This window comes from Rhinolophus sinicus, chromosome 12 (assembly GCF_057876585.1).
Source record: "Rhinolophus sinicus isolate RSI-liver-muscle chromosome 12, RSI-T2T, whole genome shotgun sequence".
NCBI lineage: Eukaryota > Metazoa > Chordata > Mammalia > Chiroptera > Rhinolophidae > Rhinolophus > Rhinolophus sinicus.
In genome coordinates this window covers 57450259-57463671 of record NC_142512.1, presented here as the reverse complement: position 1 = coordinate 57463671, position 13413 = coordinate 57450259, and the positions used below count along the sequence as shown (strand labels likewise).

The following is a 13413-nucleotide window of genomic DNA, read 5'->3' as shown; positions in this document are numbered from 1 at the left end:
GCGAAGGCCTGACTGCCACCGGCCTGAGCCAACAGCGTAATGATGTCGGCCAATTCCTTCAGCGTGACTTGGAGCTTCTACTTTCCTTTTTATTTCAAAAGCATTAACGTTCTCTGGCAGACCAGTGAACAGGGCCCCATGTGCATTTCCTTCCGTGTTTTCCACCTTCCTCTCCCCACGATAACTGCATGCACCATGGGCGCCGTCTCTGCACGGCCGGCCATCCAGGACTCAGGACTCAAGCCCGACGTGGCTGGACGAGGGTGTGGCAGGCCCCCTCTGCTCAAGGGTCCTGACCTGTGTCCGGACCCGGGCTGGCCAGGGGGGGCCCGGGGCCGGCCGCCTCGCCGAGGTCCTGCAGCAGCTGCTGCAGCTGCTGCAGACTGGGCTGCACGTTCTCCTCTAGCCACTCCTCCACAGCATCAGGGTAGAAGACGCGACGCAGGGCGGCCTCCAGCTCCCCAGCAAGGGCGCTCCACCTGCCCAGGAGACTGAAGGCCCAGACAGCAGTGAGCCTGCCCGAGGACGACCCTGGGCACAGCTCATGGCCTCACCCCCATGTCGGTCTGGTCCCGTGCCTCAGTTTACCCATCCATAAAATGGGGCAGTCGGCATTGCTGGGAATCAACGAGTGACTGTCACATTTAACATCTGAACCCGAAACGTACTGTACGACTGGCTGGCAGGGCTTTTCTTGGTGCCCACACCTGTCACACACCTGTCAGTGGTGAACAGCTGGGGGGACAGTGTGTTGGCCTCAGCACAGAGCTGTGAGCCAGGAGAGCCCAGGGAGGCTGACTGGCAGGGACCCTGTGTCCGCTGTGCTGGGTAGGGCTCAGCATGTGGCTGGTTGGGCCGGGTGAGCCTGGAGCCAGCCCAGGTCATTCTGGTGCCCCCGTCTCAGGCTAGGAATGGCCTGGCTTCTCTGAGGTTTAAGGGCATGGCCAATTCAGTGAAGTTGAGTCGCCTGGGGGGTCCACGGCTGTGACACCCAGAAAGCTTGTCAGAGCCAGTCACCACAGAAAGCTGCCACCACGCAGCAGAGGATGGCAGCCCTGGGGGTGGGTGCCGTGGGGGCGGAGGGCTACCTGAGGGCCTGGGGCTGGATGTGCTGGATCATGACTGGGTGGACGAGCTTCCGCCTGCGATGGTAGGAGCTGAACCAGCCGGTCACGTACCTGGGGGCAAGTCCACGCACGCAGGTGGGCCCCACGCAGGGGCAGGGGGCAAGGCAGTCTCAGCATGGTACTTCACAGTCTGCTAGAAATTCTAAAAAGCTGTCTCCCCCCTAGGAAGTCTTGGTGCAGGATGGGCCGCCCTCGCCCTGGCCGGTGCGGGGTGTGGGGCGGGGACTCGCTCCCCTGCCCACCCACCTGTCCCTGTGCAGCATCTCGTCCACGGAGCTGCGTAGGTGGAGGCCAACTTGTGTGATGAGGGCCAGGATGTCGCTGCCAGGGAAGGAGGCAGCCGCCTCACTGCACAGAGAACAAAGGTGCTGAGACGAGGTGAGGGGGGTGGGGGTCAGGACAGGGGGTAGGGATTACCTTGTGAAACCGGTGATTTCCAGGCTCGGAATTCCAAGGAGGTTCTCTACTCTTGCTTTAACATCTTCAGCAAAGCCTCCTGAAACCAACCAGATAGAGGCAGTGAAGAGGGAGGGAGCCTGCACGGGCCACGCTGTCCTGACCTCCAGGCTCTCAGGCCTGGGCGGTGAGCCAAGTGGCCCAGGAGGGCCGCTGGCCAGGCCAGCCGGGAATGTGCCATCCCAAGGAAACCCCGCTGCTTCTCATGAAACGTGAAAATGTGTTGTGTTACACTGAAAATTCAAGCAATGAGGGCGCGTCCCAGCAGCAGCCCGCCTCGGCCCTTCTGGCAGCCCCCATGGGCCAGGCTCACGTGGCACCTTGCAGCTGTTGCCCACATGATTGGAGGCTCCAGAGCAGCGAGGCCTATGGTGCCAACGCGCATAGATGCCCGTGAGAGCTGGGCAGGCGGGCGTAGGATGGTGAGGGTGCACGGCTCCCAGGAGGCATGAGGCAGCCTCCCCGCAGACAGCAGGAACCAGCCAGCCAGTCGCGGGCCTTCGTGTGAGCAGCCCGGCCACGCACTGAACAGCAGGGAGCCAAGGACCGCCCTTTGGCGTCGCGGGCACAGCACAGGCCTCTTCAGACGGCGTGTTGGTCAGGCCCGCAGGCCTGTGTCCGGACAGCTCTGCGCCAACGCCATTCCTCAGCGGCATCACAGCCTAAATGCACACGAGTCATTGCTGCCCTGGTGGCCGCTCTGGGACCCTCCCATGGCGCCCGCGGTGAATAGGAAGTGGCAGTGCTGGGCATCCAGGATGTTGACGAGCCAAAGCAGCTCTGTCTGCACCCCATCTGTGATGGATCTTTGGGGGTTCACCGTGTCTGGGGCCACGTCCCCTAACTTCCTGGCCTGTCCTCAGTTTAGGCTTGAAGACCTGAGCCAGCAGCAGCAGATGGGTGTCTGGGCCAGGCTGTGGCCATGTGCTCCCCCTACCGCAAACCACAGTCCAGCCCGAGGACGCCCGGCCTTTGCGCCTCCTGTCCCCCCGTCCTCCTGGGAAGAGCAGGGCACCGTACCCTGTAGGAGCGACTGCAGACAGACGGCCAGGGACGGGATCCCCACGGGCAGCAGCTCGCACAGCACGGAGAAGTGGTCGTACCTGCGTCCACGGGAGAGGGGCACTCAGTTCCCCCGCACAACAGCAAATCTGGTACACTGCTCCCTGTACCACAGGACAGGCACCTAGAAGCTTCTGTAGAGCTGGTTGCTGCCTCTGGAAGGGCCCCTCAGCTTCCATGTCTGCAGACGCTGCCCACAGGGCCCTGCCTGAAATCTTCAATGAGTTCTTCCTTGACTCAGCTTTGTGAGGTCAGAGGGTTGGGGTTTGCCTCACAGGCCCTACCTCCAGCTGCCACCCCCCACCCTCCCCCAGGGCTTGGGCTGCTCCCCTGCCCTTGGTCCTGGGGCCAACTGGCCTCCTCCAGCTTCCCCATCACAGAGGGGGACCTATAGCCAGGACTTGGCCAGGACCAGCTAGACTTTTAAGTTGGTGTGAATTCCTGACGAGCCCACATCTGGCCCTGTCCTCACTCTACGTGAGCCACGTGTGTGTGGCCTCCAGGAGGCAGCGGGCTCTGGACAGGCATGCACAACAGACAAGGCGTGGGGCCAGGAGGGCAGCAGAGGGCACTGACACCCGTGCAGAGCTTGAGGGGCAGCTGCAGGGGTGAGGGGCCCAACTCCGAATGGCTCTTCTGTGCAGTTGCTCTTTGGGACGCAGGCCTCACCTCTGCCAGCCGGTCAGGACAATGCCCTGCAGCGTGTCTGCTGGCCCATGGGCCGCCACCTGCAGCCACTGCATGTGGTTCCTGAGATGGTGCTCGATGGGCGTCAGGGCCTGGCTCACCCCCGTGGCCCCTTTGAAGGCACTTGCAGCCCACAGCTGCCGAAAACCGCACTTCCGATATTTTTCCATGAGGAGGGCTAAGGGACAAAGTGAGAAGTGTGACCAGCCGGGTCCCGAGGAGGCTGTGGCCACCAAGCCCCCCAAAACATCAATGCCCAATGCCAGGAGGTCCTGACAGAAATCAGAGGAGCCACGCCCGCTGGGCTTAGCTCGGGGTGGGCTTAAATCTCAGAGCAGACGCCGCTCATGGGGACCCCAGGCCACCTGTTCACTAGGACAGGCCATCCTCTGAGGACCCGGCCGCAGGACAGGTGCCGAGGGCCGCTTCCCCAGGGCTGGCCGGGGCTCCTTAGGGGAGGGGCCTGTGGAAGCAGAGGCAATTCAGATTCCGATGAGCCAAGCGACCGGGGCCCCCGCCTCCCCCCAGCTGGGCAGTCAGGGCTAGAGGGTCCCCCCAGCATCACGGTACTGACCCTTGCCGTGGACATCCAGGTCGGCCGTGTAGTCCCAGAGCATGGGCTGCACCAGCTGTGGCACCCCTGATGCTGGGGGCAGAGAGGACATGAGTGCTGAGACCATCCACAAACAGCTCTCAGCCCACACTTCTTGCATAAAAATGCAACACAAGCCACCTTTTCCAGGACACGTGATTTTAGGTACAGAGTCAACACTATGCTGTGTTTGGGGGCAACGCCCCAGCCACAAAGACAGCCAGCCATGAAATGACCAGACCCCTGGAGTCCCGCGAAGGACAAGCCCAGAGCTTCCCGTGAGGGCAGAATGCTGTGTGCAGGCGGCCTTGGGTGCTCAGCCCAGGTGCAGCAGGGACACGCTGCTGATTTAATTCTAACTAATCCTAACCAAAACCCAAGTGGTCACATGTGGGTGGTGGCTGCCATGAGGACACCTGAGCCTTGCAGAAGCGTGGGCATGACCGGGCACCGGAGCACCACATGTGGCCCTGGCCAGGGCTGTGAGTGGACAGACCTCCAACCTCCCGACTCATCCCAAAGCCTCAGGCAGGGCGAGCGCGGGGCCGGGGAGGCCACTGCTTTCCTCAGCGAACCTCAGCCACGGCCCCAACAGGTCCAGCCTCCAGCTGAGCGGGGCCGAGGCTGCTGGAAGCACTGGACATGGTCAAGGCCATGTCCATGAGGACCCTTCCCCTGCATGTCACCCTTCCTGATGGCCCAGGCTTGGGCCTCGTGGCTGCTGTCGTTCACTTCAGTACTCGGGCAACACTCAACTGCACCTTTTAGGGCAACGGCGCCTTCACAGAGAAACTTTAAGTGGTTCTCACGGCACTGGACTCAAAGTTTCGGGGTGACTTAACAGCAGACTTACGGCAGCTTGACGACAGTTTCTACTTGGGGGGTGGGGTGTGCTTGGAGGCAGCGCCGCTCCCTTCCCCGCGGCACCCGGAAGCCCTCCCCGTGGGGCTGACCTGAGAGCTGGTCCTCAGGGATGTCCCGCAGCATGTCGTCCCACACCAGGGGCTTCGTGGCAGGGTGCCGGGCCAGCACGTGGCTGGCCACCGCCTTCACGTGGGACAGGCACAGTCTGGCTTTGGTGTTCTGCTCCTGCTGCAGCCACTGCCGCGAGGCCTCGCCCTCTCCAAGGTAATACACCTGGAAGGAAGGACGACTCAGGAGGGCTTTGCCTTCGGATGGCTGGTCCTTAGCCGTGGACACACTCGGGAGTGACCAGGGGTTCATGCCGTGGCCTGAGAGCACCGCAGGGCCGGCTGCATGTGAGGAGGTGGCAGTGGAGGGTGACCCTGCCTTCTTCACTGAGACCTAACCTTCCACTCGAGATTTCCTTTCACAGCATCCAGGGGCAGAAATAGCTCCGATGTCTACCAGCAGGAACACGCGGTCTGTACATGGGCTGGAGTGTTACTCAGCCACAGAAACGCGCGAAGCACATTCTCAGTGAGAGAAGCCAGACACAAAAGGCCACATGCTGTAGAATTCCATTTATGGAACGTGGAGAAGAGGCAAATCCACAAACATGAAGGAAACAAGGGGTTTCCAGGGGCTGGGGGCAGAGACGGCAGTGGCTGCTTGAGGGTTGTGGGGTTTCCTTTTAGGGGATAAAAGGTCCTGAATTAGATGGCGGTGGCTGCAAAACATGCTAAATGTACTTAGAAGTCACCGAATCGTACACTTTAAAATGGTTACAATGGTAAATTTTATGTTATGCGTATTTTACTACCCCCAAAAAGATTTACTTTGAAGAAAAAAATCAGCTCCTGGCGCTAAAACATCTGCAAACCACCATCCTAGCTCAGGTCCAACCACGCTCGGTGGCCAGCTCAGCATCGTCCTGCCCGGGCTCTGTCCATGCTTCTCGAGCAGTAAAGCAGAAGGCGAGGTGTGGGGCACGGCCCCCGGCACCCCAGGGACCACCTTGCACTGCCAGTGCTCCATGGCCCCCGAGGAACACTTCCTTTCTCCCACCACCCAGAACTGTGTCTTTAGGTGGAGAAAGTAACCGGCACAAACTCGCACCGCTGCCAGCCCTGGCAGCATGATCTGGCCCCCTGCTGCCGGGTGTGAGCGGCACAGCCATCTCGGGCCCAGCCACTCCCACTCCTGACCACTGGTGCCTCCTGGCGGCTGTGCCTGCTGCACTTGCAGGTCTGCCTGGCAAGGTCACGGTCAGCAGCACCAGTGCCCTCACTGGGGATCACCTCCTTGGCCAGTCCTCCTTTATCCTTCGGCACGTGGACTATTTTTCTGTTTAAAAGAAGCCGTGAGGTGGGAGATGACGACCCTGAAGTGAAAGCAAGGAGCTGCTGCACAAGAGGCGATAGAGGCACCCACCTCGTCACATCCGACATGGAGCCACCGGGCACCCGGATGCAGCTCCATGACCTGGTCTAGCATGGCTCCGACCAGTGCCAGGGACTCCGCCTCGTGGGGGTTCAGGGTGTTGGGGAAAAATGCCACTTCTCGGAGGTGAGCGAGAGCCTCGTGCTTCAGCACAAACTGCAGAGAGATGACATGAGGGAACTCAGTGACACTGGGGAGAGAAGCTCGTGCCAAGCTCCTTGCAGCAGGGGACGGCTGCGAAGGAAGCCTGCGTTCCTGGCTCCGGCCTTTGAGTCGTGACCGGCCGAGTCTTGGTTTAAACTCCGACACCTGCTCAAAGTCACCACAGAGGGCGTGTGTGGCAGTGTGAGAGGTGGCCCTGGGTGGTGCTGACAAGAAGCAGAGCCCAGGAGGCCCAGCGGCTTCATCACAGCCCTTCTTTGTCCTTCCAATTCTAACTGGGCCTGGTGAGAAAACACATTAGATCAGGTCCATTCACATTCAGATTTGACGGCTGGGCGGGCTGCTTGCCCGCCCATGAAGAGGACGGTAGTGGCATGAAGAGGACGGCAAATCCTCTGAACAAAACAGAACCAGAACCGTTTGTCAAAAACAACCTCTTCGGGGCTCTGGAAGTCGCCCAAAGGTGGACAGCAAATTGGGAAACGTGGGTTCAGGCAAGACTGCTGTACCTGAGTAAGAACAGATTCCGCAGCTCCGTGCCTAGGCTGCTTCCCTCCCCACTCAGGGCTGGCTGTGGTACCCCCTCGGGCACCGTCAGTAAAAGCAGCAAACACACCCAAACTCTGTGGTCCCCATTGGGGGGCACCGCCAGCAGCCAGAGATGTAAGTGACTCTGGAAACGCGGGGTCGCCCACAGGGCAGCTGACTGGGGACTACACACCTAAGAAGGCTGGGTGGGAAGTAGCCTCGGCTGAACTCAGAATGCCCTCCCCTAGCCCCCAAGGCACAGGGTGGAACCTTACAGGCTTAAGTACAACCGCTGCCCAAACGCTGTGAAGTCAGAGGGGTGAGCCCTAGGAAGCCAGGCTAAAAATAAGAATAAAAATCTAGCAGAGGCGGGCCGGCCCGGTGGCTCAGGCGGTTAGAGCTCCATGCTCCTAACTCCGAAAACTGCTGGTTCGATTCCCACATGAGTCTCAAGTGAGCTCTCAACCACAAGATTGCCAGTTCAACTCCTGGAGTCCTGCAAGGGATGGAGGGTTCCGCCCCCTGCAACTAAGATTGAACACGGCACCTTGAGCTGAGCTGCCTCGCCGGATGGCTCAGTTTGTTGGCGCACAGGCTCTCAACCCCAAGGTTGCCAGTTCAATTCCTCGACTCCTGGAGCTGAGCTGCGCCCTCCACAACTAAGATCGAAAGGACAACAACTTGACTTGGAAAAAAGGCCTGGAAGTACACACTGTTCCCCAATAAAGTCCTGTTCCCCTTCCCCAATAAAATCCAAAAAAAAACTAGCAGAGGCATCAGTGGACACACATAGCAGGAAAGAGAGACCCTGCAGATTAAACCCAGGCAATTTACAACCACCTGCAGGGGAAAAAGTCAGATCTGTTATAATCTGAAACATCCAGTTTTCAACCAAAAAAAAATTATGCAACGTGCAAATAAAATGGAACATGAAACCCAGACTCAGGGCAAAAAAAAAAAAAAATTGCTAGAAACTGATGCTAAGTGAGCCCTGATGTTGGATTTATCCGACAGTAATTTCAAATAAACTGTTACGAATGTTCCCAGAGTTAAAAGAAACTATTTACAATAATGGAAATGAGAAATCCATTTAATGGGCTCAGCACCAGATTTGAAATGTCAAAAAAGTCAGTGATTTGGACAACAGATCAACAGAAATTACTCAACTTGAATAACAGAGAGAAAAGGTGAAGTGGACAGAAATCAGGGACCCATAGGACAACATCAAGCATAACAACGTATATGCCAAGGGGGTTCCTGAAGGAGAGGAGAGGGCGGAAAAAACACTTGAAGAAATAGCCCAAAACGTCACAAAAGTGATCAAAAAGACCAGCTCCAAGAAGCTCAACAAACCCACAGCAGGGTAAATGCAAAGAAACTCACCTCTACCATAACACATTGTAACCAAACTGCCAAAAGGCAAACCCAAACAGGAAATCTTGAAAGCATCAGGGAGAAAAAGACAAAACTTAGGGGAATAAAACAATTAATGGCTGACATACCATGTTCATGGACTGGAAATGTCAACATAGTAAAGAGGTAATACCCCCCAAATTGATTTATAATTTTAACAGAATTTCAGTCAAAATCCCAGCAAGGTTTCTTGTAGATATACAGACAAACTGACTCTAAAATAAACATGGAGAGGCAAAGGAACTAAAATAGCCAAAACAATTCTGAAACAAAAGAATAAAGTTGGAGAAATCTCACCACGTGATTTTAAAGCTATAATAATCAAGATAACGTGGTACTGACAAAGGGATAATGCCTCGATCAATGGAACAGAATAGAGTCTAGAAATAGACCCTCACAAATACGGTCAACTGATTTTTGACAAAGATGAAAAGGCAGTTCCAAACTCCAAAATTTCAAACAAAAGATAGTCTTTTCAAAAAACGGTTTAGCAAAGTGGTTATATACTATACGCAAAACACATAAACCTCAACCTAAACCTCACACCTTACACAAAATTGAAATGGTTAAGTCTAAGCGGAAAATGTGCCAGTGTAAAACTTTAGAAGAAAAGAAGAATCTTCAGAACCAGGTGATGGGCAAAGAGTCCTTAGAAATGACACCAAAATCAAAACTATGATTCAATAAAGAAAAACTGATAAACAGAATTCATCAAAATGAAAGACTTTCGCCCTTTGAAATACACTAAGAGAATGAAAAGACAAACTGCAGACTCAGAGAGAATATTTGCAAATCATATCTAACAGAAGACTTGTATCCAGGATATACAAAAAACTTTAAACCTCAACAGTTCAGAAAATAAAATGGGAAAAACACTTGAACAGTTATTTCAGCAAAAGGGTATAGTCGTGACAAATGAACCCACGGAAATGTCTTCCTCCAGAGGCAGCAACTCTGCTGAGACCTGGATTTTGGACTTCTGGCCTCCACAACTGAGAACAAATTTCTACAGTTTGAAGCCACCTGGTTTTGTGGTCCTTTGTTATGTGTGCCCAGGAAGCACTACCACTCTAAGAGCAGAATAAGGCCACGTAAGTGAGGGGGGAGTGTGGGGTGATGGGGCTGTACTTTGAGACAATCAGACCGGCTGCAGTGGAGGAAAGGAGGGGCACAGTGACCCCAGGAGACCCGTTACGATGGTTAACAGTCGGCCAGGTGAGGTGGTGTTCAGACAGGAGGGTGACAGTGGGACGGAGGCAATGCTGAGCCGGGACACGGAGAAGCAAAAGCAGCAGGTCCTGCCAAGGGGCTAAAAATGCAACAGGTGTCGGGGGCTGGTGGGGATGGTCAGCCCCTCCACGTCTGGAAGGGGCCCTTGGAGACGAGCATCTGGGAGTCATGAGGACAGGAAGGGAAAGCAGGAGCAGAAATGGCACTGTCCAGAGAAAGGGCATCAAGTGAAAGAGGGGGCCTCAGGAGGGGCTGTGGGGACCGCCAAGTCAGTGGCAGCTTCAGGACGGTACACAGCTCATGGGTGCCGAGGCACAGACAGAGTAGGGGGACCAGGAAGCGTGGGGTTCCAGAGGAGGGAGTTGTCAGTGATGCCAAAAGCCTCTGAGAGGAAAGTAAGAGATGACAAAACCTGCTGCTGGATTTAGTGACTCAGAGGACACCAGAGGCCTCAGGAGAGATGCTGTGCAGGGGAACGTGGTCCCCTGCGGTGGAAAGTGATGAGAACCCAGAGAGTACCGCAGGGAGAGTCAACCAGGAAAACTGGGGGGCTGGTTATGGGACAGAACCCCAGAAGACACGCTCCAGAACGCGAGCGCGTACCTGAAGTGAAGACAGCTTTGGCACCACACGTGAGTGATGACGTGGGGAAGGGCTGTCAGTAGATCCAACAGGTGACTCATTAGAGGAGAAATGGAACCTGGGAGCTATTCATTCAGTGTTGTGCTTAGTTTGCGTCCCACTGTTTGCTACAGTCGTGAAAAACACTGCTGCAGATCACACAGCAGCGTGGGGAAATGTTTCCGGTATTAAGTGAGGAAAGGACACAGACAACAGAGCATGTTCTCTTTCCTTGACGCTGCACAGTAATACTTTGATGCATACAAGTTAAAAAGCAAATAGCCAGGCCCCCCAGACTCCGGTGGCGTCACACATCCCCCAGGCTCACCCTCCATGCCCGGACAGAGGGGGCTCTGACCACAGCTCTGCACTCCAGCTGTTCGCAGGGCAGGGGCTTTCAGGAGCAAGCTGCTTCCTGCCTGTCGCCCCCCCCCCCCGAACCCCACACCTGGGCACCAGATGACTCCCGTTCCTCCCACTCACCTCCATGTGTCCGAATGTCTGTACCAAGGGAACAACCTCTAGCTCGTTCAATGTGGCCAGATGCAGGATCTCTTTGATTTCAGAGGGGCTGCAGAGACAAAGATCACCCAGAGAGGCTCACACCAGCTCCGTTCACAATAGATCTCACTCATATCAGTTCCTGTTCCTGTTCACACCGCAGCTCCGTTCACACCACCGACCCCGTTCATGCTCCCTAACCCCTTCTTGTCAGGCTCCTGGGAGACTCTCCTGGATAAACACTAACTCGGGAAAACTCAACAGATATTCTAAAGGTTTCAGAGACACTCCGGCTCTACAATTTGGGGAAATAATGCTGTTCTGACCTCAAATAACGGTTTGCTTTTTACCAGCTATTCTTATCCAAACACTACAGCAGGCTGAAGTCATTTTACCAGAAACTGGGCCCACCATCCGACTTCACTGACGCCCAGACTCTCCCTTTAATATTCACTTCCCACAAAGAGCCTGCTGTGACCATGGCTGAGCCGTCCTGCCCCTGCATGGCCCTGGCATGGGGCTCTCTCCACTCTCCACATCTACCCACAACCAGGTCCGCCGCTCCCCTTTGTGGGACCTATAGCCCAAGCTTGTTATCTCTTAAACGTTTCCAAACTCTTCAGTGAACATGTTTTGTTTTTATAATTAAACATGCATTTAAAGACAGAAGAGGATTGTCCCACCCTTGTCCAATCCCCCTGGCCACTGGCACGCCCAGGCCGCCATGGCCCTCACACCCCACCTTCTCTCACAGGGCAGCACAGGTACCTGTATGCGTACTGGGCCCTCAGCATCCTCAGGTGGCCCTCGTAGGGAAACATGTCTTCATACTCAATGAGGAGGCCGTTTGCGCCCAGGGCATGGAATAGAGGAAAAACCTGGGGGAAAAGAGAGGTGTCAGGAAGAAATGACTACTTGAACGGGAAGTCACACATATGCAGCATGTGGACTCTTTTTAGCTACGGACATGGATTGTAGTTGGTATTCGTATTCTCCCTCTGAACTTTTAACCTGGAATTGTATACTCTGTGTTATACCAAATCAAACTAACGTAGTGACATGTTCATCTGACGGGGTGGGGGAACCACATACTGTGAAGCAGGGCTGCCTCTAAAGTGACTGGTGGCTTAGCTGGGCCAGCGGGGACAGCCCACTCCAGTCACAGAGCAGCCTCTTCCGGCGGAGATGCAGCACACAGGAGCTTTCTAGAACACCAGGAACTGGGAGACCGACAGGGCTCTGGAGGGTTGGCGGGAAGTGCCCAGGATGAGGGTTGGTGGTGAGTGCCCAGAACGAGGCAGATGAAAGGTGATAGAGGCAGGGCAGGTCCCAGCTCCCTCACACGGCTCCTCCCCAGCCCTCCCCCACTGCTCCATCTTTATTTCAAAGGATGTGAATTCTTGTCCTCAAGGATTTTTAGGACCAGGTCATGTCTACTGTACACAAAGCTGAGACTTTCCTCCAGTCTGCCGTCACAGCCAAGGTGACAAAGTGCACACTGTGAGCATTAAAGGAAGGGCTTCCTGCAGATGCTTCAAACAGCAGCCCGTGTCCAGGTGAGGGCCCTCGCAGGTTTCATACGACTTGTGACATTCTTGTTGACATTATTGTCAAAGTTTTCTTTCCCCAAGAAGCTGGGACATTCTGACATGTGCTAGATGGAAGGACACACCAGCTTGGGACTGAAAAATCAACTGTGCCTACTTCATAAAATGAGTAATCAGTAACTGACTGTACATCGATAATAACAATCATTGACTGTATAACACAAGGACACGCATGACCTCATCTCATGCCAATGATGTCTACAAAGATCCTACTTCCAAACGGGTCCCATGCGTGGTAGGAGGGGCCAGGACTTGAACGTAACATTTTGGGGGACACAATTCAGTCCACAATGAAGAGGTTGTGGGTTTCTTTTGTCCTTTCTCATTTTCCTTTCCTATCCTGGTTGCTGTCTGCTCTGTGAGGGGAGTTGGGGGAAATTTCATCTATGCTACTGCCACCATCGTGACCCATCCCAGACCCCGTGCTTGAGTTTTAAGCACACACTTCCACAGAACAGCGTTCACAACGTGAAAGGCCAAACTCAACGCAAAGGTGGTTCCCCGGAGAGAAAAGGCATCTCCCACCTCCGCGAGGTATGAGACCCTTGGCGGGGCTCCTTTAAGGTCCAAATGAACAAGGCGCATCTTAAACGGTGAGGAGCCTGACATCTCACTTTTTTTGTGAAGTCACACGACAAAAACCTCTTCGGCACTTCTTCCTAGTGGAGAAAGGGAGAGTCGTAAGCGGGCAGAGGCTCCTTTCGCCCTCGCGAAACCCCAGGGGAGCGCCAGGACCCCAGTGAAGGGCTCGGAGAACCCGGGAGAGGATGTGGAGACCCCGGGAGGAGGACGCGGAGACCCCAGGAGTGGGGCGCGGAGACCCCAAAGAAGAGCTGGGAGACGCCCCGGCCCCAAGAGAAGGGCTTGGAGACCCGGGGAGGACGCAGGGCGGGGCGAGGGCGCGCCACAGACCGACGCTCCCAGGTCTGCGGGTACCGGGAGAATGGAGGAGGGGAGGGAACTTGGGCCCGGCGAGGCGCGATGCGGCTGTGCGTCCAGGTCCGCGCTCGGGTCCGCCGCGCTCGGCGCTCGGCCAGCGATTGCTCGGGCCTGGCGGTCAGCCCCGCGGTCGACGGCCGAGCGC

The 13413-nt window shown here is 55.7% G+C and overlaps 1 protein-coding gene across 8 annotated transcripts in view; it reads right to left on the bottom strand.

The window, feature by feature from the left end:
• HEXD (hexosaminidase D) overlaps positions 1 to 13413 on the bottom strand; it is a 22418-nt gene extending 9005 nt beyond the window's left edge. Inside the window, exons 1-13 of one of the 8 annotated variants that reach the window (XM_074320977.2) lie at positions 13235 to 13413; positions 12944 to 12988; positions 11491 to 11600; positions 10705 to 10792; positions 6259 to 6423; positions 4878 to 5061; positions 3907 to 3978; positions 3315 to 3510; positions 2604 to 2686; positions 1545 to 1623; positions 1374 to 1475; positions 1089 to 1178; positions 69 to 491 (exon numbers count right to left, since the gene is read on the bottom strand). In XM_074320977.2, the coding sequence (XP_074177078.2) occupies positions 284 to 491; positions 1089 to 1178; positions 1374 to 1475; positions 1545 to 1623; positions 2604 to 2686; positions 3315 to 3510; positions 3907 to 3978; positions 4878 to 5061; positions 6259 to 6423; positions 10705 to 10792; positions 11491 to 11543 (1320 nt within the window). In that variant the 5' untranslated portion in view covers positions 11544 to 11600; positions 12944 to 12988; positions 13235 to 13413 and the 3' untranslated portion in view covers positions 69 to 283. Of the gene's footprint in view, positions 1 to 68; positions 618 to 1088; positions 1179 to 1373; positions 1476 to 1544; positions 1624 to 2603; positions 2687 to 3314; positions 3511 to 3906; positions 3979 to 4877; positions 5062 to 6258; positions 6424 to 10704; positions 10793 to 11490; positions 11601 to 12854; positions 12989 to 13234 lie in introns of those variants that run through there. The other 7 variants (XM_074320975.2, XM_019735611.3, XM_074320978.2 and 4 more) reach the window with 7 other exon arrangements.